The following is a 26452-nucleotide window of genomic DNA, read 5'->3' on the forward strand; positions in this document are numbered from 1 at the left end:
GATATTCTATCTTTTTATTTTGAAAAAGACGCTCTTTGTTTTTCTTCTACTTTTATGAATTTTTCGTTATTCAGTGGCTTTTCTTCCTTGTATTAGTTAGGTTTTGCTTCATAACAACTACTTAGTCAACTCATGAATCTAAAGGTGAGTAATTTGGGATGGGTTCCACTGATCTTAGCTGCCCTTGATCTCTGAGTCTCTGGTCAGCTGGTGAGTCAGCCAGGACAAACAGGACCTCTCTTCACAGTCTCTCATCCTCCGGGAGGTTTGCTGGGTTTTTTATTGTAGTTGCATAACTTCAAGAGCAATAAGAAAGCTAGTCCCAAGGTGCAAGTGCCTTTCAATCTCTGTTTTTGTCACATTTACTATTGTCCCGTCATCCAAAGCAAGTCACTTGGCAAAGTTGAGAGTTTGTGTGGAAAAAAGGCTACCAAAGAGTATGAATGCAAGGAGGCATGAATAAACGGGGCCATCACTACAATTTACACACCACGCTTACCTAAACTATGGGCATTTCTAAAGAGTTCATCTTTGGCCCCTTCTTCTGTTTCTTGGACTCTCACTCTACTGTTCTTATAATCCTTCTGAAGACTAGAATACTCTGCAGTTCTTATATTCCTGTGACATGTGTAACACCTCTGTGTGAATGCCTTCAAAAATCCATCTTTACAAAATAGACGTATCTCTTTTTCTCAATTTTTATATTTCTAAATTTCTTCTAGACATCTTCATTGAGATGAATTACTAGTTTTTCAAATTCAACATGCTAAAAGTGAATGTGTTGTCTTACTTTCTGTTTCAACCATATACCCCTCCATAAAAGTTACTTTATGAAATGGATATTTCTCTTAATATTTCACCTGGTCCCAAATCACATAATTTAAATTCTCTCCCTTACATCTAATTTGTAGTTTTGCTTCTATTTACCAGATAAAAATGTTTGGGGATTTATTTAAATTTGAGTTTCAATTTTTCATCCTAAAAATAGTAATAAGAAAATTTGCTTTGCAGGACTATTATAAAGATTAAATTAGCTTGTGTATACAGTTTTATGTGCTTAGCACATTGAAGTTACTTTAAAATGTTAATTATTTTCCCTTAATATTTCATTCATGAGATTGTTCCTATCCTTACCCTTCTTTTTTTTTTCAACAGTAACACAAATTGAAATTGAACCCTTATAACTTCATGCCAATGACTTTTGGAATAACTCCTTTGCGTGAATGGTTTAACTAAACCATATAACCATGTAATCATTTAACCATATAACCACTAAACCATTTCCTGAATATACTTTTACATCTCTTCCTCCATATTCAACAACTTGAACTGAACAGTCCTGTCAATAAGCACTGAGTAAAAGTGAATAAGACAGTGTTTACAGGGAATTTACAGTTTCAGGAGGAAATAATTTTTCCTCCTGAGATAATAAATTCTCTGGAGCAGAAACACTGTCTTAAGTAGTTTTCCAGGCATGATACAGGAAACACAAGTACTCTTCCCTCAAAGACTTCACAGTCTTATATGAAAAGTAGAAGTTTTACAACTAGCCATTATATGATAAAAGCACAGACTCTAGAAGCAACCTAGAGGTGAACAAATCTCAGTTCCATCATTTATTAGCTGTGTAGCCTTAAGCAGATTACTTTATCTCTCCTAGTTTTGGTCTCCTCATCTTTAAATGGAAATAATAAAAGTATCTATTTCATAAGGTTGTAATATATTAAGATAATGCAAGTGAAGTTATTTGTGTGGTGAGTAGCACAATAGTAAGCCCCCAATAAACATCGGTTATTATTAACTATTGTTTTACTAACAAGAAATAAAAATGGTGAGAACAAATTTTGAATTCTTCCCATGAAGGTTAGAAAAAGCTTTTTGGAAGAAAGTCATGTGATCTGAAAAAAATATGATGTTCCCCAAACCAGCATTGATCTCTTCTCCCTTTGCACACATTCATTGATGTATTTGTTTCTTCATTCATACATTAAACAATTATTTTTTAAGTGCATGCTTTATGACAGTTCGTGCTATTCTTATAGCATTTATCAGCATCTGTCTTATAGTAGCTAAGAAAGCAAAAGCAGTCCCTAACATCCAGGAGTTGGCCTGGCACTTATGGCAAGGCCTTGGTGTTCTCCCATTGAACATAAACAATCTCACAGAACATCAACATCAGACAGGCCGCTCTGTGACTATGATGGATCAAGAAAAAAACAAGACCGGATCACTCTTAATCATGTCTGAACATCCATAAAAATATGGTCATTGTCCAACCACAAAAGTGACCAAACATCCACCTATTTTGGTTAATACAAGTGACTCTTGTTTCTTTACCAACCAAAGCTCTAATCTCAATCTAGTCTCCCTTCTCAACAAAATTTATCAAGATACTCCATCATACGGTTATCCCCAATTCCTGAAAGCAATCCATCCAGAGCCAAGCCTTACTTTCTTGAACCCTCCCCAAAATCACACCCCCCAAATCCTATAAGCATTCTTGCTAACACACTATTACTGAGATGATCCACTGTTGTCCATGGCATATATTCTCCTTTCCTGAATGAATAATAAACCACTACGGTATGTTCCTCGTGGTCTTTTGCTGAAGGGCATTGATATACGTGCTTGGTTCACTAGTCTTACCTACAGAGATTATAAAATTCTCCAGAAACACACTGTGTTGTTCATTTTGGTATCCCACTAGACAAAAACAGTCCTTTTAATAAATATATACAAAAAGGTTATTAAATGAATACATGAATCTCAAAGGCTCTATCTTCTTTAATAACTAGAAATGCTGAAAAAATTTTGGAGAAAGTGTCCTGAGTCTTACTATACAGAAATGACACAGGCATGCTTCAGAGATGACTTCTTGGCAGTGACTTTGCAATCAGCACACTTCTGAGGCTTATAGGATTACTTTCCTGCCTGTAATGTTAATCTTGGTATGTCATAATTGATTAATATTCAGAAATGGCAAGAAGATATAGGTTAGATTAGAATAGCATGGAATGACTTTAAATCTATCAACAATATTGGCCTTTCATAGGAGCCATATGGGATTTTTCTGAATCCTCCAAAGCATGCTGACAATGTGGTATGCAACATTTGTGTTGATGGAAATATTTATTTTGATATAACATTCCAAATGCCTTTAAAATTAGATATCTAATATAAAGTTCAAAAGTTTTTAGTAATAACTTTCTTAAATTGCAAAAGTTCTTAATAATAGCTCTTCTTGAATTGCATTTTTATTTTTCTTTAATAAAGGCACAGAATTCATGAAAAAATCTCAATTGAGAAATTTGGTCTGAATTTAAAGGTAGTATAAAATATGCCATGTGAATAAGAAAGAAGAAAGAAAAACATTTAAGAATCTAACACTAAATTAATTCAGATTTTAAATGAAGAAAAAATCTAACTGAAAACTTTGTAGAAAAAAATGACACGATAAAAGATCTTACACAAGAGATAGTCATTTATAGCATTTGAAATTAAACACATAAGCAAGAAGGTGGTTAATATAGATCACAGGATCTACATTTGCATCTCTGCATTTTAGCAAAATTCTTCTATTACATTAGTCTTCAGAGAAACATTCACACAAACTAACACTAAAGTTGCAGGCTTGAGGAAAACAGCAGTAAGGTCATTCAAGCTGCTATTAATCTGCATAACTACCTTCCTCAGAAAAACTGACCCAATCCTCCCAGAGCTAAGAAGTGCTAACAACCCCCATTAAAAATAGGAGCCAGGGAATGCTACAGAGAAATTAGCAGCTAATTAGTAAGAAAATGAGTAAAAAGAACATATAATTATTTTGTTTGGTAATGTTTTAGAATGTAACAATGAAAATCTACTAATATTCAGTTAAATTGTCAAACTTTCAGCATGCACAAACTGAAAAATATTTCATATACATAATACTTTGAAATTATGTATGTTGAGCAAAAAAAACTGAAATTACAAGTCTGGTCCCATAACATTAATTTTGTAAACTGACTTTTAGTTTTCTGTCCATTTAAAAGCTCAAGTCAGTAATTCTTTTATTCTAAATATAACTACAGTATAGTTTAATATGTATAAATGTGATTTTTAGATACCACTTCAATGAGGTTCACAACCTGTTCCTGGTTTGATATTCATTCTATGTTACAAAGAATATTTGAATCTGTCTGTGAAACCCCAAATATTCTCCCCGTTTGGTGGATCAGAGCCACTAATTTCTGGGAGCCTGGAAATTATGCTATTATGACTGTGAGTTTAACTAGAAATTAAGGCTGAAAGAATTCACTGAGAGAAAAAAACGTGCAACATGGCCTATGCCTTTAATTTTCCTGATAGGTAGAAAAGCAACTCAGAGAGGAACAGTTGAAGAAAAGAGATGGCTCTGTCAGTTGCTCTTTAAAATACCTGAGATTTGTTGATAAGCAAGCATTCATTTAATTATTCATTGACCCAACCAATATTTATGAAGACTTATTATGCATAGGCATCACAGTAAGATCTAGGGCCCAAGGCAATGGCTCCCCTTCCTACCTCCCATATCTGGAGCTTATGGTCTTGTAGAAAATAAATAAGCAATAATGACAAAAAAAGGTAAAGGGCCTAAGCAGGAACACCTAATGTAATCTAGAATGTCTGGAAAGTCTACGGGGAGATAGAAACAAAGTGAGACCTAAAGGATAAGTGAGAGTTGGTCAGGTAAAGAAGAGAATGGAGAGACTTGCAGCCATGAGAACAGCCTGCCTGTGTGAAGCCCAAGACCACAGATGAGGGAGAATATAGAAGAAAGACTGAAAGATACTTAGCATGTGAACTGAGGCTAGAATGGAGATATACAAAGTATGATCCATTTGGACAGAAATAACGAAGGAGCTGCCCAACTAAATAACACTTATTAAGTCTTCACTGTGTGGCAGGTTCTCTACAGTGCACACTTTCTGTACAAATAATCTCATTTATGTTATGTAACGATCCTATGAAAGAAGTGTCATTTTTATTCCAATTTTACAGATGAGAAACTGAGGCAGAAAGGTCAAATAATTTGCTCAAGGTCACACAGCTGAGTCGTGACAAAGCCAGATTCAAATCCAGGTCATCTAGACCCACAGGCTGTGTTCTTAAACACATCCAGGCTAGATCATAGGGTGACCAGCATTATATTTCAATTAAAACTCTATACCACTAATGTTTGGACCTAGTCAAAATATCCCAGAAGAACGCAAAGATTGCGCTGATTTGTATTTATCATTTAGATTCTCACTGTGGTATTGGCAGTTGGAAAATCTGAAGGGAATTTTCTGAGCTGATAACCAGACAGATTTAATTGAGGAAAAGTCTTTTTCGTTTGTTTTTTTAAGAGCCTCAAGACCTAGTGGACAGGATATAGTAGTTGCTTAATAAAGTTAGTCCTGCTTTATCGTATAGAAGGTTATGTCTATCTTGACAATATCAGTTTGATGAGATGCTTGACTTCTATTTATCAAAAAGTAACACTAGATATATCTACAGAGATAAACCAAACATTTAAATAAATTCACTTGAACGAAAACTAACTAATTTGAAAAAAATAAACCAATATAATCTTTTTCTTTTTCCCAAGAATGAATTAGACCAATTTGGAATTTAGGTTCTAATCTTTAGAATTGGTGCACAGTAGTTTATGAGTTATTTCGCTCACATAAATTTCTTTTCCGTCATTAATAATTTGTTGAAAACCTGAAAAGAGTAATTAATACTTTAATAGAGAGAGTGGTTCTGAATGGTGTATTGCAATTTAAACCTTAAAGTATTATCAATTTTATCAATTTTCTTAGAAAAAATTATGACTCCTGACTAATTTTAATGACTCCATATTATGTCACTTCATTGTTTCTCACTGGTATTTTGAGATCCATGTAATCAAGTATTACTGCTGTTAATCAACTATTTTAAACTGTTATCAATTGCACTTACACTTTAACTGTGATTTTAATGCAGTTCAGTTGGTTCCCTTTTTTCTTCTATGACTTTGCCTTTATTCTTATAAAATTTATTTTAATTTAGCAGTTAATTATTATTTTCTTAAAACTGGTGATAATTTATATAAAACTTTATTATATAGAAAAGATAAACAGTTATATTAACATAAACATAGTGCTATAAATATAAAAATCATGTTTTACCTGACATGTAATTTATTATATATTAATTATTTTAGGAACATATTTGTCATATTGTTATTTTACATCAAAGGATAGGGAAAGAAGGATGCATCAAAATTCTACAGGTAATTAAGTCATTTAATAACAGACTTTTGTAATTAATTTCTTGGCATATAAATACTTTTGATGATTTAAATTATTTGTCCTAAAATTCTTATCTTGAATTTATCCAAAACATTTGATAAATAGCCATATATATGTACTCTTATAATGTATTTTATTTATATATGTAAACTTCATTTTTACTTAGTTTTTAAACCATGGTATTTAAGTATACTTTGTCCTGGAGGGGAGAAACTGAAAATGCATTATTTTCATTTTCCACGTATATGCATTTAGTCTTCCCTGAAAACTAACACAAAGGGAAAGAAATAAATGATCTGGATAAAGAACAATTGTGGGGCTGCTAGCTCACAGGTGATTTTCTAGTGATTTTGAACTACTCAAAGTAGATATGTTGGAATAGTTTGTGAATATTCTAATTAATTTTAAACCACATTATTCTACCTTTAAATAATTTATCACCAAATAGTGAAACTGCAATTCTATTCTTAAATGATGGTGTAAGAGAATTTTTTTTTTCTGAGAATAGATTACTTTATTTCTCTATGTCACTTTCTCTATGACATATTTCTCTATGACACTTGTATGTCAAGACAGACAATGACAATGACCTTAAATTAGATGAAATCTTGACAGAACTCTAGCTGATATATTAAAGAGGTGCACAATTAGGAAAATGTGCCCTAAACTGGAGGGAGAGAAATTCCATTATCTTTATACTTCATAAAATACTAACGCTTTTATCTCATAAACTACCAACAAAAATCTGTTAGATCTAATCAATGAATTCAGTAAAGCTGTAGAACACAAAATTAACAAACAAAAATCAGTAGCATTTCCATACACTAAAAATGAATCTTCTCAAAAGGAAATTTAAAAATTGATCCCATTTAAGATAGCATCAAAAACAATAAAATACCTAGGAAAAAATTTAACTAAGAAGATAAAAGACCGCTACTCTGAAAACTATAAGATATTGATGCAAGAAATCAAAGAAGACGCAAATGAATAGAAGGTTATCTATGTCCGACAGCATTTTTTTACAAAAATAGAATAACACTCCTAAAATTTATATGGAACCACAAACAATCCTGAATAGTCAAAGAAATCCTGAGAATGAAGAACAAAGCAGAAGGCATCATGCCTCCTAGAAAAGGAAGTGGGTAGGGAGAACAGGTTTATTATATCATTTAATGCAAGATATTCAAAAAGGGTAAATCATTTATAGGTGGAATAATAATCAATTATTAAAGTGGTTTATCTTTTAACAATGGTCTAGTTCTTATTTTAGCATCTCTACTTCCTGGTATTAAAAACAAACAAACAAACCAAACACTAACACCTTCAACTGTTTTCCCTGGCACTAATAACTCCAGAAGTATTTGCACTGCTAGTCAAGAATAAAGACATAAACAGATGAATTGCACTAAACTAGTCTAATTAAGAATTAGATAACTCGACTTTCACTGTTTTACCGTTGCCTCCCATCTCATACATGTGAATATAAACAATAATCTTTACTTAATGCTACATATTGAGCTCATTGTAAAATAAACTACATGAACTTTCACAATATTCATTAGGAAAAAAATGAAGTATGAGTTTGAAAAACAGTGAAAAAAGAAATTAAAGGAAGTTTCTTTTGTATAGTTTCAGGTATTAATGCACTGTGTGAGCCACTTAGACATCCTCACTCAGAAGACTGTTAAAATAACTTCTTGAAATGGAATGGAATTCTAGAGGCCACAGTTACTGAACCAAAAGTATTGAAGCAGTTTAGCCATTCGGTGGCATGAACCCTCATGAGTAACCTGGGTCCACAGGTGAAGACCATGGTGTACACTTAAAAGGAAACAAGTGGCCCATGCTGACCAGGAGGCACAGCAGCAGCATCTTGTGGACGTCAAATTTTTATTCCAGTAGATGGTGAAGAACCCCAAGGGAAGCTCACTGTTAGAGATCTAGGACAGTAGTGACATGTGGGAACACTGCTGAGAACCAATTCCAAAAGGAAAGGTCAGGAGTTATGTGCAGAGGGAGAAAAGTATTCTTGGCTACAGATAGCCCTTGAGAATCAAAAAATAGCCACGATGCTTTAGTTGTTTTACTTTGTTTGTTAAAGGGATTCTAAATAAGTAAGGACACTGTGCTTGAGCCACAGAACATTATCATTTTTGAATTGCTTGCCTTGTTTCAGCACTTGCTTTATTCAAGTATGTCAAGTATGAATATAGCCAAAACCTAAGAGCTCATGTTCCCAGGGAATCCAGAGGTCTAGGTGACCCCAGAGACCTTGTAGATGAGGAAACAGAGGCAGACCTAAGCAATTATATAAATTGAACATATTTAAAAGTAGTAGATTATGAATTCAAGGCACTATTGTTAATACTGTAGTATTTGTTATAAAAGTATACATATGTTACACTGAATATAAAACATACATGATACCATACCTTATCTGGAAATCACAGTAGTGAAAACATAAATGCCCATAAATAAGCACTCAGTAAATAAGTAAAGGTATTTCCTACAGAAAATAAATGTTCATACAGGTGATTCTCTCATTTGAGAACCGATCGATTCTACTCGTCAAAGTCTAGATTTCAATTTAGTTCTACTTAGGTATAAAATAAAAACCTTCTAAACATTTATAGGCTCTTAGTGTTGGAAAGAATCTCAAAAATCACCAAACACCCTTTCGTATTTGGATTTGAGTTTGGAAAGCAGCAGCAATGCTCCATGGCTCTTCTCTACCATTTTATTCCCTAGGTCAATAAGGGATGCGGCAGCTCGCATAAAAAGAAGAAACATGTAAGAAAAGGAATCCCCAGTGGTTCCTCTACCAAGGATCCATTCTATAAAATGGTTCCCAAGAGACTTTCCTACTCTTGGATTGCACTGGAAAGAGGAAGGAACAAGATTAGGGCCAATAATAGTCCCCACTTGCTTCTCAACTCACCAGACTCTGGATATCCACTGTCGAGACCGTGCTTTAGCTACTTCATATTCAACCACCACTAGCATAACCTTCCCCCTCCCTCACTCACCATGCCACTACTGTCATTTGCATGGACAGATGAATGGATGAATGCATAAGTGAATAAGTACATAAAATCTTCCTTTTTCGTTCCACTATAATTCATAGGGTTTATTCAAATATCAGAGTAAAGTTTTATCTCCTCCTCTGGGGAAATATCATTATTTTTCTTGTTAAAACTTACTAAATATTTGTAGCTGGTGAGTTTCTAATCATAATCTAAACCAAAAGATATCATAATTTGGGTAGCATAACTCCATGTCTGGGACTCAAAGAAAAATGTCATGAGAACGTAGCGAAAACTTAGCAACTTCTAAATTTTCTAAATGTTACCGTCTATGTTAGTTAGACCTGTGCGTGTCTATCAGAATGAAAAGAGATTGAGATTAGAATTAGGGCTGAAGTGGATGCTTTAAATGTCTTGATAGAGTAACAGAAAAAGAGAGGTGAGGAGCAGGTTTTAGATTTAAAAGCATGGTTTAAGGAAGATCTATGATATCCATGCAAATACAATGTAGTTCTGTTGTTAAAGTGAGGCATGACTTATTTTACAGCCAAAGAAAAGGTAGAGTACTAAATGCACCACTTGTCGATGTTGATGAAAATGCACCCAGGGCCTGTGGGTATACAGACTGAAATAGAAGTCATTTCAACAATAATAACCTGCCCGGGTCTCCTCATTTAAAAGGAAAGGTGTGTTTTAATTAGAAAGTTCTTGCCAGTACCTCCTCATACTTTCTAGACAGCTCTTCGGAAATTAGGGGGTTGCAGATATAGGTAGGAAAGAAAACTCATTACTTGCCCTCAAAGAGTTGAGAAATAAAGTGTGGGTTTGTACTACTCACGGCTCTGCTTGTAGGCTCCTGTCCTCGGCCACATAGTTAGAAGGAATATAGCCCTGTAGCTGCTGACGGGTGCCATCTCCCCTTTTCTCCAAGTGTCTGGCAAACCACCAGCCCTCGTGGGAAGTGTCCAGGACTTGGAGCTTGTCGCCTGCACGGAAGCTCAGATCCTCTGTAGTCCGAGCCTGGTAATCAAACAGGGCCACAAAGTAGTGGCCATGGCTTCTCTTGGGCTCTTGACACTGAGGCTGGGGAGCCTCAGGGGAACAGTGGGCCCCTGGGTTCTCAATCACATCCAGTTTGTCTGCCTCCTGGAATAAACAAGGGAAACAGGGCTCCAAGTACGCCCAGAGCCTCAGACAGATGTTGCCCATGCTGCCCTGATGGAGAGGAGGGGAGAAGCCCCTCTCCCCTTTGTCTCTGCAGATCCACTTTCTCTTCCTGCAGCAGGCAACTGTGAAATCAGCACCAATTCACTAGGCTTCGGAGAGTGTGCAAAGCCCTGCTTCACAACAATCCAGCAGACCTGGCTGCTTGCAGAGACTCACCAGCTTGCTTTGTGGTTGTAGCTACTATCCCAGAACAAAACCGAGTTGGAGCTGGGCAGCTGCCCAGTGGCAAGATGCCTTTTCTTCTTGTCTGCCTAGGAATCCGCAACAAAAATAAAATTAAGAAGGCTTTATTTAGACAAGAGTCTGAGAACAGAAAAGAGTCACCTTGCATTTGTCCCAAGAAAAAGTTAACAAGAGAAAAATGTTAGCTGCGGATAAGATCTCCACATCTTGCCTTTGCCAGGAGATCGTTCCCTGCTTCAGGTCTGTCTCTGTAGTTTGACCAGTTCTGACCCCCAGTGCTCTTTCCTTTTTGCTAATGAATAACCAACCAGCCAAGGCTATTGCCTTTAACATCCTAAGCTATGAACGGCCTGTAATAATTTCTCCTTACTTCCTGGTTTCTTTTCGTCTGTGATCTGAGATTCCCGCCCTCTTTAGCTCTCCCTTCTCCCACACCCAAAAGAGACCAGCGCCCTCATCAGGAAGCCAAACTCTTAAAGTTGCTGCCAAAATTCCTACTCCTGGACAAACAGGCTAGCCCAGGGAGCTTTTTGTCTTTCTGGGTTCCCAACAAGGAAATTAAAGGCAGAGATCCCCACTCAATAAACAGACAAACAAACAAACAAACAAACAAATAAGTAAAATAAATAAAATAATAAAATGAAATAAAATAATAAAATAAAATAAAAGAGTAGGATCGTCTTGCCACCACTAGGGACATAGACAAATTGAAGTATTTGGGTATTTGTTACTGGACAGAGGACAACTGGGAAAGAATCATTGACTCTCTACCTTTTTACATCACCACAAATAGATTTTAATAGCTTCGAAGTCTATTTACAGTCTGGGGAAAAGTATGAAAGCAGCTGACTAAAATGCTGAGAACCTGAAACACTGCTTTTTCCCACAGAAACACTTAATTTCCCATCCCTCGTGTACTATTTCTGAAACACACACACACATACAAACTAGGTGGCCAGTGGAGAGAAAGCGTAGAAGTGCTGCGTATGCTGCTGTAGAAGCTCCTCCTGTTAAACTCTAATCTCCAGGTCTATACTAGCTCTTACTAACTCCGTGGGCAGAAGCTTAGGACCTGATGAAGCTGAGACAAGGACAGCAATCCTGACAGGCAGTGGGTTTTGTTCTACTTCCCTCATTCAGAGCAGCTGTCTCACACACATGTTCTGGATCCCAAAAATACTTGGGCAATGAGTTTGGATGGATCAATGCACTGCCATTTTCAGTAGTAGAGAGCACTGCAAACTTGTTTACGATGTGCCACTTGTTTTTGAATAAGACATTTATTTAAAAGTTTCTCCCTTAAAAACAATCTCTCTAAATGTTGGCAGAGCCTTGAAACTAGCTAACCTAGCCCCAGTACCATCTCAAAATTCCTGTTCTTTGTCAAACAGCAAGGCATTTTTAGTAATCAGAATAATCAAACTTAAGAACAAGAAAAAATAAAAAAAGGAAAAGAAGAAAACCAGAGAACCATGGCGACAGCCCCACCTACCATTACCTATACTAAAATCAGGCATTCAGGGTAGACAGATCATTTGGTTATAATAATATCTCCTGTCATGTTCCCAGGTTTCTCCAATTGTCTTCAGAGTCAGAGAAGTACCAATGTGGCAGGAAAGAAAAGCCAAAAGTTGTGCTAGGTTTGTTTGTTTGTTATATGAGATTAAAACATAATTCCACATATAAAACAGAAAATAGCAATTATATAATATTGAAAAGCTGTAAGAATATTTTGTGCCAAACACAATATTAATTGTAAAAATGCAGGATTTGATTAACTCCTCTAAACAGAGGCATAGATGTTAAAGTTTTTCCAGAGACATCTATGTGATCTAGAAATGAAATAAGATTTGGATCCAAGAGATGTTTTCAAAACCAATTTGTAAGTGAAGTTGAGACTTCAAAAATTTAGGTCAGGCCTGGTTAGTACTTGGATGGGAGACCACCTAGGAATATCAGGTGCTGTAGGCAATCAATCAATCAATCAATCAATAAAAATTCAAAGGTTCTAAATTCAAATATTCCTCCTTTATGGTTATGACAAAGCATTTCAGAAAGAGACAAAGTGGCAGACCTGCACAGCACAGTAACTGAGCTAGTAAATGAAATTGGAAAAGCAGCCGACCATCTAAAGATGTCAGGTGAGCAATGGCCTGAGGAAGCGAGTCAATGGGTGGGGAGAGAAAGCACTTCCTTTTGTCAATAGTACCAGAATTCTGCAGTCACCCAAGCTTGAAGCCTTGTAGTCATTTTTTATTCTTTCTCTGGTTTCTTTGAGCTAATCAATCACCAAATTCCGCTTAGGTTTCTCTTTCATTTATTCCACAATTTTTTTTTTTTTTTGGTATTCTTCTGAATGACAGTTGGGTACTGAACAAAAATATAGAATATTCTTCTCTAAATTATCCCAGAGGCCTCTTAACTAGTCTCTTTCCAGCTTACCCCATATCTCTAACTCATCTTTTACCACACCACTGTTTTTATAACAGTAACGATGTCAGCTATGATCAGACTACTAGTATAATGGCTATCAGTTTCTATGTGCCAGGCACTGTGCTAAGAATGTTACCAATGATATATCATTTAATTCTCAGAAAATAAAAACAACAATACCTTAGAAGAAGATAGTAATTTTTTTTTAACCTTAGATAATAAGAACCTAGAGCTAAGAGAATTTAAGTAACTTTCCCAAGGTCACACAGCCATCAAGTGGCTGAACCACGAGTATCGCTCTGGCCTAATCTGACTCCAGAGCCTCAGATTATAACTATTCAATCTCAATGATTATTTTTTAAAAAGCTAATATCAGTCATTCTTCTATGTCAAATCATTCAGGAACCTCCAACACATTTGGAATAAGACCCAAATGCTAGCAAGACACACAAGGCCCTGCTAACTTCTCTAACCTCACAGCCCTACACTCCTGCGCCAATACTGTGAAATGCAGGTTGACCAAGTAACCAGCCACTCCTGAGACCAGAGGCCCTCTTTCTTCTATACCTTTTCTTCTTCCTCTACCGCGACTTCCAGCGACTTCCTTGTAATTTTCCAGTGTCTTTCTTGTGATTTTTCCAGGCTGGGTTCAAGTGGTACCTTCTCTGACATAATAGATTAGTGGCCCTCCACTCTGTGCACACCTCAAAACCTGGCACACACTGTTGAATTTCACTTGGTGCTCTTATTTGTTTTATTTCCCCAGAAGAATAAATTTTCTGTGGATGAAAAAGGGGTTCTGTAGAGAAATTGACAAGTCCAGTGACAGAAAGTAGCTACAAAAGGTGATTTGATCATAAATTCCTAACTGGGCAGGTCTTGGTGGCTAGCCATACCCCAGGCATATAACTTTTTTGGTAAAAGGTTTATCTTTGCCTCAAACAAGCCTTGTCTATTGTTCTTATGCATCTAGTTTAATATATCTTTGAAATGCCAGAGGAATCCTCTTTCTCAGACATCTCAGAGGCATAACCACTTTCAAGGGAGCATATAAACTGTTAAATATCCTATAATCTAATCCCCACCTTGCTTTCTCTCACCTTCATGTAATCCTTCTCCAATTCCAAATGCGAAAAAGAAACTTCAAACTGTCATTCTTGGGAGTATGTGAGATCTTGCTTCCTGGCATATGTCATCAGGAGGGAGGGAGGAAGGGAGAGAAAGAAGACATTGAAGTGAGATAAATACTTATGCAAGAATTCACAATTGAGAGCAAAAGTTCTATAGTGTGAAAAGTGCTGGTAGCACAGATGAGCAACTATCTATTGCCTCTTAGTAGTTCCCTTCTTTCCTCTCTCCTTGTTTCCTGAATGTTGATTTCCTTTGCCAGCCTCATAAAGACATTTTCTTGCCTACCATCCTTATAGCAAACAGCCATCACTTTAATCTTAAATTACTCTCCTGCATAATAACCTTCAACAGATCCTCATTGCCTGGAAGATATGGCTTGGAATTTAAAGAATGTGTACTTAACTGCTCTTTATCAGATGTACCCTTTCAACAACCTCCTTGCATTACTGCCTTCCATTATTTCTCCTACTCAGCCAAATTGGTTTACTGTGTCTCCTAATAGGTTTTGTTTATTTCCACATCTGAAGCTATCTCCACTCTTTTGGTTGGTATTCCTTCCCCTCCCAACAGACTCCTACCTGCATTTTGAGGTCTGAATAAAAATACCATACCTCCTTTAGGCCCTCCTTGTCCATTTCTGCCAAAATAATTCTTCTTTTAATTTTTATAGCTCCTGCAACCCCCACATCCAACACATACACACACAACATTAGATGAATTTAACCACACTCCCGTATCTGATTTGCTGAACAATACAACAGAAAATTTCACAGCTATTAGTATTCAGTTTTATACAAAAACAAATTAATGATCTCCAACTCCTGCTAAGCCCTTAGCACTGCTCAACATTCTTTTATATGCCAGTTGGGTCAATCGCTGTTCTGTTCATTTTCTCATATCACTATTCTAAATTATCCACCATTCTTTTCAGAGTGTCTATTGATAGCCACTTTCTCTGATAGTGACCTTGTCACAGAAATTCACAGAAATTCCAAATCTATTCAATGTTAACCAATTCAATTTCCTTTTCTTGCAACAGAAAATTTATCTACATCTGTAAATCCTTGCACTTTTCTCCTGGGACAAAAACTTCAACGTGCCTACCAATGTCTAGTTTCTTCTTCCTTACTAACAAAATCATATTTGTATAGAAGCAAAAAGCTAGAGACTACATTTCTCAGTGCTCTTCAGAGCTAGAAGTGGCCAAAAAAAAATAAGCAGAAGACATTGGGTAGAGGTAAGACACATTCAGGAAAGTGTCTTAAAGGAGGCAGACTCAGCTGGGATATCTACTCTTTCCTTTCCCTATTTTCTTTTTCTTCTTGCCTGGAACTCAAGTGAGATGGCTGGACCTCCAGAAGACATCTTAGACAATAAGGTGACTTTAAAAATATAAAGAGAAAAAACAAAAAGGAACTAGTGTCCTAGGAGTGCCTACCTACCTTCAGACTTGTTTGCAATATGAAAGACAAATTATCTTCTATTTACGTAAGATATAATTATTTTGACTTTTTATTATATGTACCTAAGCTAATCTTAACTGATATGTTTCCAATGACAGAAAAGGTGATTAAATTCGATGTCTGTGCTCTTGATATTATCCTTTGTGGGATCCAATTCCATCAGTTAGTTCTCTTGCCTTTCTCAGTGCCCTACTCAAAGCCTATAGTCAAGCTCAAGTCTCTCAAGCATTAAAAAGAAAAGAAGAAAAAAGTATTAAATCCTTCATCCTATTGTAGGTACCACCCCATTTCTCTCCTTCTTTCTTTAGCCACATTTCTCAGAGAAATAATGAATGTTTCCTCTTTCCTATTTTTCTCTCCCCTTTTCACTCGTAGACTTCAATCTGGCTTCCTCACATGCCACAACATTGAAAGTAGTCCATGTGATATCACCAATACCTTGCCATCTGCCAAATCAAATCATTCCTTTTTCATCCTCATTCTACTTGACTGCTCTTCACTATCTGTCAAAGAGTTTTTCTAAGCTTTTACAATACTATCCTCTTGATTTTCTCCTTTATCTGACAATCTTTCTCAGTATCTTGCATGTCTGTCTCTCTCTTCCTATTCCTTAGAGTTGATGTTAAGAAGGAATCTTCAATGAAACCCTTGGCTGGGTTCTTTATTCCTCTGTACACACTACTGAGTGGCCATGCCCTCTGCATCTATGGCTTCATGGTAATTCTCCTGGTAATTCTCAAACCTCCACCTCCACCCCCAACTGATCTGCTGAGATCCCAGCCTATAGTGATGGCCTATGTAGAATGTCCCACAGGCACCTCAGTTTCAAATTCAGCATATCAAAATCTTTACAATTCTTACAAAACCTATCATTTTCATGTATTCGCTGCCTCAGTTAAATTTATGCCAAATAAGGACCTTAATAAGCACATTAAAGTCCTCTTTTTTTTTCTTATCCCTGAAGATAAGCAGTGAACAAATTCTCTGAATTCAAACTGTTTAACATCTACTCTCTTTATCTGCTTTCTCTCCATCCCACTGCCTTAGCTCAGACATTTTGGGCTCTTTCCAACTTCTTAATAATCTCCAAACTGTTGATCTTCCTATCTCCAGTCTTATGCTTCCCCAACCATCCGCCACTCTGTAGGCAGAGTGATCTTACTTGAGTACAAACCTGCTCATACTGCACTCTTCTAAAAATGCTATAATAAAAAGAAAAAAGTGAGAGTAATCAGTCCACTTGATATCCAACACATTACACAACTACGGTAATCAAGACCGTGTAGCATCATCAGAGAAATAGACATACAGATCGATAGAGCTGAATAGACAACCCAGAAATAGACCTTCAAAAATATGCCCAACTGATTCTGATTCTGGACAATGGTAGAAAAGCAATTCAATTGAAGAAAGATAGCCTTGTCAATAAACAGTGCTAGAACAATAGGACATCCACAGACCAAAAAAAAACAAAAAAAAACAAACAAAAAAAAAACCTCCACTAAGTATCACACTTGATACAAAAATTAACTCAAAATGAGTAATTCTGGTCAAGATAGCAATGCAGGTAAATGCTGTGTTTGCCTCCTCTTACAACCATGTCAAAATTACAAGTAAATTACAGAATAACCATCATTGGGAGTCCCCTCAAGTCTGGCTGAACAGAAGTCCTTCAACTGGGGATACACAGAAGAGACCACCTCAAGACTGATAGGAGGGGCAGAAATGCAGAATGAATGGTGGCACACCCACATGTGGTGGATAAGAATTGGGAGAAATATCACACTACAGGAGTCCCCCCAGAAAAATGAGAGTTCCCTAGCCCAGGGTTCTAGTGCTGGGAAAAGAAGCTCCCACAATTTATAGCTGTTAAAACCAACAGAGATTGTGGCTGAGGGAAACAAAGGGCAGCTGGAGTTGCAGACATTCCTTTTAAAGAGCCTGCACGTGGACTTAATTGCTGATGGACTCACTCGCTGTGGGCTCCAGTGCTGGGGCAGCTGCTCGGGAGGCACCAGGGACATATGGGGAGGAACTGAGTTGTCTGGCTTCAGGGTGAGGGCTGGAGGGGCAGCTTTCTCCCAAACAGAAGTGCTGGAAGAGGCCATTGTTCCTTTGTTGAACCCTCTCCCACCCAGCATGCAGATGCAGGCAGCCGCTATATCTGAATCTTCATCAACCTGGCTAACACTAGTTGCCCTGCCCTGGTAATTCCCTGGTAATTCCCTACCCAATTTGCGGGCCCACTAAAGCTGCTTCCAGTGGATTTTTCTTACAAAGAGCCCATCTTGGCTCATGCTGTGGGCTTTCCTAAAATTTCACAAAGGTTCACAAAACCTAAACAAGCAGCATCTGGCCTCGGAGTGCCCCATACATCTTGCGGAGCAGTCCCAACTCTGGCACTAGCAGCAGCCAGCCTCAGTTTGTAGCTTGGCCTCTTGAGGCACATCTAAGCTCAGCATGGGTGGCAGCCATCTGCAGATTGTTTATTGGCTTATGCCAGGTGGACCTAGGCAGTTCACAGGTTGCAGCTAAACTCGGCCTGTGGCAGGACCCTTCCCAGGAGACCATAGCCTGCATGCCAGTGGCCAGATTCCTTCTGAGCCAGAGCACCACCAGGGGTCACATTTGAGGATGACACACCCAAAAGGCAGGCTGGGCAGGAACCAGAGCCCCGCTAAAGCAAATCCTGCTCCATAGGATCAGCCCCTGCATAACAGCTCTTTCACTGGTCATGGCTAGTCCTCACAAACAATCAACCTGAGGGTCTGTCCCTCCAACTGACATGCAAACAGCAACCAAGGCTCAACTACAATAGAAGGGCACACTCAACCCATACAAGGGACATACCTGGAGCATCCAGGTCAGGTGACCAGGGAAGACAGTGCCGCTGGGCCCCACAGCACACCTATTACATAGGCCACTCTACTAAGACTGGAAGACAAAGCAGTGCTATCTAATACATGGAAACAAACACAGAGAGGCAGGAAAAATGAGTAGACAAAGAAACATGTCCCACATGAAGGAATAGAACAAAGCTCCAGAAAAAGAACTAAACAAAATGGAGACAAGCAATCTACCAGATGCAGAGTTCAAAACACTGATTATAAGGATGCTCCATGAACTCAGAGGAAGAGTAGAAAAACTCAGTGAAAACTTTAACAAAGAGATGGAAAACATAAAAGTAGAGAGAGAAAAGATGAGAAAGAACCAGTCAGAAGTGAGGAATACTATAACTGAAATGAAGAATCCTTAGGAGGAATCAATAGTAGATTAGATGAAGTAGAGGATCAAATCAGCGATTCAGAATATTAGGTAGCAGAAAACACCCAATCAGAATAACAACAAGAAAAAAGAATTTTAAAAAAATGAGGATAGTTTAAGGTGCCTCTGGGACAACATGAAGAATACTAATATTCTCATCATAGGATACCAGAAGAAGAGAGAGAGCAAGGAATAGAAAACCTATTTCAAAAAATAAAGACTGAAAACTTCCCTAACGTGGTAAAAGAAATAGACATACAAGCAGAGGAAGCACAGAGAGTACCAAACAAGATTAATCCAAAGAGGCCCACACCAAGATACATTATAATTAAAATACCAAAGGTTAAAGATAAAGAATCTTAAAAGCAGCAAGAGAAATGCAGTTAGTTACCTATAAGGAAGCTCGCATAAGACTGTCAGCTGATTTCTCAACAGAAACTTTGCAGACCAGAAAGGATTGGCAGGAAGTATTCAAAGTGATGAAAAGCAAGGATCTCCAAGACTACTCTATCCAGTAAAACTATTATTTAGAATTGAAGGACAGATAAAGAGCTTCCAGACAAGAAAAAACTAAAAGAGTTTATCACCACCAAGCCAGCATTGCAGGAAATGTTGGAGGGACTCCTTTAAGAAGAAAAAAGATAAAAAGATAAAAAATATGAATAATGAAATTACAATAACTACATATCTATCAATACTTATTTTAAATGTAAATAGATTAAATGCTCCAATCAAAAGATAGGGTGGCTGAATGAATAAGAAAACAAGACCCTTATAAATGCTGCCTACAAGAGACTCACTTCAGATCGAAAAACACCTATATTCTGAAAATAAAGGGATGAAAAAAGATGTTTTATGAAAATGGAAACAAACAAACAAAAAGCTAGGGTAGCAAATATTTATACCAGACAAAGTAGACTAGAAAACAAAAGCTATAACAAGAGACAAGAAATACCCAGCAATCCCACATCTGGGTATTTATCCTAAGAAACTTCAAAGGGACACGTGAATTCATATGTTTATTGTAGCATTGTTTACAATAGCCAAGATATGGAGGATGCTTGAGTGTGCTTGGGTGGCCATCAATGAATGAATGGATAAATAAGGGGTGGTATATATATATATATATACACAATGCAATATTACTGAGTGAAATCTTGCCATCTGTGACCACACGGATGGACCTGCTTTGCTGAGTGGCGTAGATCAGACAGAGAAAGACAAATGCCATATTATTTCACTTATGAGTGGAATCTAAAGAAGAAAATAAACAAACAGAACAGAAAAAAATTCATAGACACAAAGAACAGTTGATGGTTGTCAGATGGGAGGGTGTTGAGGGTTTGGTGAAAAGAAGGAGGGGATTAAGAAATACAAATTGGTAGTTACAAGACAGTCGTGAGGATGTAGAGTACAGCATAGGAAGTATAGTCAATAGTATTGTAGTGATGTCAGAACATTCCTAGATTTATCAAGGTGATCACTTTGTAAGTTATATATGTCTAATCACTGTGTTGTAAACCTTAAACTAATATATTATATTCCAAGTGTAATTTAAAAAATTTTTAAATGATTAAACAAAAAAATGGATCATGGAATTGAATGTAAATGTACAACTGTAAAACTTTTAGAAAAACCAAAAGACTAATTCTTCAGGATCTAGTTAGACAAAGAATTCTTAGACTTAACACCCAAAGCACTAGGTATAAAAGGAAAACTGATAAATTAGACTTCATCAAAATTAAAAATTTTGTTCTGTGAAAGATCTTGTTAAGAGGATGAAAATACAAGCTACAGACTGGGACAAAATATAAAATATTTGCAAATCGCAAATGTCACAAAGGGTTAATAACTAGAATATACAAAGAACTCTCCAAAATCAACAGTAATAAAACAAAGAACCCAGTTTGAAAATGGGCAAATGATATGAACAGACATTTCATTAAAGAAAACATACAGATGGAAAATAACACATGAAAAGATGTCCAACATCATTAGCCACCAGGAAAGACAAATTAAAACCATAATGAGATACCACTACACACTTATCAGAATAGCTAAAATAAAAAATAACACAACACTAAATGAAGATAGTAAAGATGTAGAGATTTCTACATATTCAGAATGTAGTCATTCTGAATAAATTTGACAATTTCTTATAAAAACAAACACCTATCATACAAAGCAACAATTGTCCTAATGGGCAATTATCCCTGAGAAATGAAAACTTATGTTCATACAACTTATATACAAATGTTATAGCAGCTTTATTCATAATAGTTCCAAACTGGAAACAGTGCAGATGTCCTTCAATGGGTGAATGGTTAAACGAACGGTAATACATACAAAAATGGGATATTATTCCGTATGTAAATGAACAAATTATTGGCATATGCAACAACCTGGATAATCTCCAGGAAATTATGTTGAGTACAAAATGTTGATCCCAAAAAGTTACTTATTGTAAAATTCCTTTTATGTAACAACATAGCACATCTTGAAATGACAATATTATAGAAGTGTAGACTCCATTAGTGGTCAGAGGTTAAAGAGAGGGTGGAGAAAAGAAGAAATTAGGTATGACTATAAAAGGATAACATAAGGAGTTCTTGTGACGATGGAAATATTCTGTATCTTGGCTGCACATATGTCAATATTTTGGCTGTATCTATGTCAATATCTGTAGTTATGCAAGATATCATCATTGAAAAAAGCAGGGTAGTGTCCATAAGATGTCGCTGTATTATTTCTATCAAAAATCTACCATTATCTTAAAATTAAAAGCTTGATTAAAAAAAATTACTCTTCAAGGACTACTCATTGCCTTCAAGGGCTACTCATTGCCATATTTAAGATGGCATGCAGGGTCCTTTATCAACTCACTCCTGCCTAACTCCACTCTATTCCACTGTATACAGTGAGAGTTTGGAGGGAAACTAAGACACCAATTTAGGCTCACTTGTACTGAAATATATATATATACTGAAATACTCACGTGGTTCTCAGAATCAGCAGGAGAGTTAAAGGACAAAGCTTAGAAAGCCAGAAGGAAAAAGGGAAGCTGGGTGGCTTGAACCATGCTCAGAATCTTGCCACAAGGACAACAGTTAGTGAGAGACTATTACCATCAAGGGACATTGGGCATTGCCACTGGCTCCACTGCTGCCTCTACCACCAGCTCCACCACCACTGGATACTAGATGACACTGTCCCCTCTAGAGAGTTTCACCCGAGTCCAGCTTCCAAAGTTCAGAAAGAGCTTTCACAGTGGACGATGGGACTGCCTCCCAACTGACACAGCGGGCAGATTCCGCACATGTAGACAAGACATATCCTAGGAAGCCATACAAAATAAAAATCTCCACCAAATCTTGTCTTTCTCTAAATGCTTGCTCTGGACCACCTAAGTTTTAAAGTCTTCAAATGTGCCCTGCTTCCTCACACATGTTGACCTTCGTTCAAGCCTTCTGTTTTGCCTGGTACTGCTTTCCCCTATCCCTTTCCCTTTTCTTACCCTTTCTGGCCTCCAAATTATTTGCCAGATAACTATGAGCTCTTGTTTATCTTTGAAGAGTCTGAAAGGGTGTCTCCCTCTCTTGACCATCCAATAGAATTGACTACTTTTTATTCATGCCCCCACAATACCCTGAACCCATTTCTACCATTTGTCCCGTATTTTTCTCGCCCAATTGATTCTAACCTTTTTACACATTTGTGGCCTTCTTTTGTTTCCAATATTGACCTAATAATCTCTCTCTCTCGCTCTCACTCTATCTCCTATATATATATATATGCACACACACAGAAAATAAATATTATTCATGTAAAATATAGTTTGTAGGATATTACGCAGTTAGATATTTGTTAATATATAATTGTGTTTTCCCCAACGATATTGCTCTGTCCTTGAAGATAAGTCTACGTCTCATATTTCTTTGTATCTCAAGGAGAATTTAGAATGCATCCTACGCATAGATCCTGTTTGCACTCTTGCTCCACCACAATCTGTTCTCCAAATGACAGTCAAAATGATCTTTAAAAATATAAATCAGATCTGGTTTTCGATAGCTTTCCAATCACTTGAAATAAATTCCAACTCCTCTGCCTGACTTGTCTCTAGCCTGCCTGCCCCTTTCTCTTCATCTCGCATTTCTCCACGGTCCAGCTGCAGTGGCCACATTTCTGATGACTGAAGCAAGAGCAAAGGCCTTGTTCTGACCAGTGACTTACTTACCATTCTTCCAATCAAGAATGCTATTGTGCTCATGGGTCCTTCAGATCTGAGCCTAGATAATAGATATTTAAAGAAGTTACCCCAATCACTTTGTCTAAAGTATCAAAACTGCCAAACATAGCTTCTTTCTTAGCATGTGTTAAGGTTTGAACTATGTCCCCTCCCAAAATAAGATAGGTTGAAATCTTACCACTCAATACCTCAAAATATGACTTTAATGGGAAATAAGATCTTCTCAACAAAATTCAGTATCTTCCTTTGGCTCCAACAGTCTAGTATCCTAGGATCCTTTATCTCTTTCATTTAAGCCTCTTTAGTCCCTCATTAGACATCTTCAATGGGACTAAACACTCCTGATACTAGGAGAAATGATAAGAATCTGTTAGAATGAACTAAAAAATATGAAATGTACTATGGAGAGCTTAAGTTAAATACAGAGGAAAATGATGATAATGATGATGATGGTGATGATGGTGATGATGACGATGATGACGATGACAATGAAGGAATAGCTTTAATATTTGAAGCAGTGGTAACAACTTAATTCTAAATACATCCCAGTTTTCTCAACCAAAAACTATAATCTTCAGACAAAAAAAAAAAATAGACCAGATATTTCTGACTGACACTTGAAATTTATGAGAAAGCTATCATTGTTAGAAGCCAACATGGACTAAAAAGAAAAATAAAGTCATATTAACCTCAATTTCTTATTTCATATAGAATTGTTATTTTAAAGGGAAAATTCTTCATTTACGGCAGTACTGAGGAGATATTAAAGCCAAATGCTGTGTTTCATCAAAAACTGGTTATAACCAGCTAAAACTGTTGAATGACCTGAACCTTGAGGAGCCCCTCATGCAGATCCTCATCATCCATAACTGAAGCCTTCCTGCCCAATGACAATGAATAACTTTAAATATCAGGCAACACTAAACACTGGATTCATTCTGCCCTATCCTTTGGGTATGTTGACATAAGAACATCCAAATCTGTGAAGAATTTGTATAAGATTTTATTTGAGCCAAACTGACAACAATTGCTGGGAAGCGAGATCGCAAATGCTCCCCCCAGGATGGCAGTTTACAGCTTCTTCCCTGCATTTGAAATTAAAGGGAGAAGGAGGGAATGTAAGGAAGATTACATAAACGTGGGAAAAAGCAAAGCAGGGATCAGACTGCAAGATAGTGAAGATTATGTGCTCTCTTTAGGTGGTCATATTTCAGAAGGAGGGATCTGAAAAGAAGCATTTCAAAGGAGCATTAACCTAGATGCACAGACAAAATGGACAAAGCTGGCTTAAGGCAAAGAGAAGCCTTTTTACTAAGAAGTTAAATGCCCAGGGTGTGACTACCCACCAAGACCTGGACTTTATGATCTGATCACCCTGTGAGATTACTTTCTCTAGAACCCCTTTTTTATCCACAGATATGTTTTCAATACTTAAAGAGCATAATCAGGTAACTCCATTTCTAATACTTTAGAAAATATGACTACTCCCCTCTGAACTTTACTGGCCTGTGTGTGAATCCAGTGAATTTCTTTACTGAGTCCCCTTGCTTACAAGTAAATCAATTCGGCATTGAAGGAAAAAAGCAAACAAAAAACTCTTTAAAGCTCTATTCCTTGGCACTGTCAAAGACATGAAATAAACGTAGGATATCTAGATTTCAGCAAGATACTGAAAAAATTTTTTGGAGGTATCTGCTAAAGAGATTAAACAAAGATAAATAACTTGCCTTCCAAAGATTGAATAGTCTCCTATATACAATCTCCTAAAAGCAGCTGATAATCCTTTTCTATAATGGAGATAAGTATCTGTGGTTCACTCATGTGGTTTGTCCTTGCTTGATAAACAGATACTTTATTAATTAAGGTCCTCATCTATCTAGCAGAAAAATTATTTTAGTAATCCTGAAGAGACTCTAGTCTGCTAGAGACCATCACAATTCACCAAAATGATAGAAAACCAAAAACCTAGAAGTCTGTTTTCTTTTTCCTTAAGCCCTTTCTTTTGATATTTTGACAAGCTTGAGATAAAAAAGATTTGTGGTAGACTGAGAATCGGCATATATATTATTAAAGTATTCTTTAATATTAAAGCTTCTTACTGTTAGTCTCTTAAATTTCTTGGCTGATTCCAAACTCTATGTGCAAAGTAAGATTAGCAGAGCCATGCGTACCTCTGTTGGGATTTATTTAACTCCTTTCAAAAGATTAATTTTTACTCAATATTGACATGGAAAAGATTTTTTAAATGTACATTAGATAACAATAAAGTTAGATAGAATCACAATTGGCTGAAAAAGATGGACCCAGATAGCACTGGTTGTTAATTGGTATCCTTTGGACGGGAGTCTCCTGTGCACTGCCACTGGGAGACAGCATGGCTTATGGGTGAGAATTCCTGTTCTCTTGGCAGTTTGGGGGCTCTTGGATAAATCACTAACTTCTTAGCTTCAGTTTCTTCATCTGTACAATGCTGACAATTCCTTGACTGAAATTTTACCTCATAAGGTTGCTATGAGATTAAATGAGAAAATGCATTAAAATATTTAGCCCTAAAATATTTAGGACATAGTAGGTGCCCAATAAATATCAGCCAGTATTGTGAAAATATGTGTGGGTATTCCTGTCCCCTCTTTGCACCACTGAGAACAGTTATAGGAAATTATTATATTCTCAGTTTACTTTCCCCTCCAAACAAGATTAAAATGCACACCAAACATCCAACTCTAAAAATATTGCCACATATGTAGCTAAAACTATTCTTCTGTGAGCATCTAAAAGAGATGGTTACATTGCACTACCCACAGGAAAACATCCTTTAAAAATCCATTTTGTATATCTCTCTGCTTTTCCTCAGAATTTCTCTCCATATGACTACTGTCCCATCCATTATTTCTTTTATTTTTAATTTTTTAATTTTATTATGTATGTATGTATGTATGTATTTATTTATTTATTTATTTATTTATTTATTTATTTATTTATTTATTTATTTTAGGTGAGGCAACTCTTGGTTGACTTCATAGATTGTAAGAACTTTGTCAGCTTACAATCCCTTATTTTTTATTTTTTACACCTACAACACCTGGTCTTCCTAGGTGGCCTCCCATCCAAGTACTAACCAGGCCCGACCCTGCTTAGCTTCCAAGATCAGACAGGATCAGGCTTGTCCAGGGTGGCATGGCCATAGAC

At 36.7% G+C, this 26452-nt stretch overlaps 1 protein-coding gene and 1 pseudogene across 1 annotated transcript in view; both read right to left on the bottom strand.

Annotated features, from left to right (window-relative positions):
• The window catches only part of FRK (fyn related Src family tyrosine kinase), an 86350-nt gene extending 75250 nt beyond the window's left edge, over positions 1-11100 (bottom strand). The window contains exon 1 of the mRNA XM_039870751.1: positions 10155-11100. Coding sequence (XP_039726685.1) covers positions 10155-10525 — 371 coding nt within the window. The 5' untranslated portion in view covers positions 10526-11100. The remainder of the gene's footprint in view (positions 1-10154) is intronic.
• A 15233-nt stretch (positions 11101-26333) lies between these two features.
• LOC120609554 (uncharacterized) lies at positions 26334-26452 on the bottom strand (annotated as a pseudogene).

This window comes from Pteropus medius, unplaced genomic scaffold (assembly GCF_902729225.1).
Source record: "Pteropus medius unplaced genomic scaffold, Ma_sr-lr_union100, whole genome shotgun sequence".
Lineage (NCBI taxonomy): Eukaryota > Metazoa > Chordata > Mammalia > Chiroptera > Pteropodidae > Pteropus > Pteropus medius.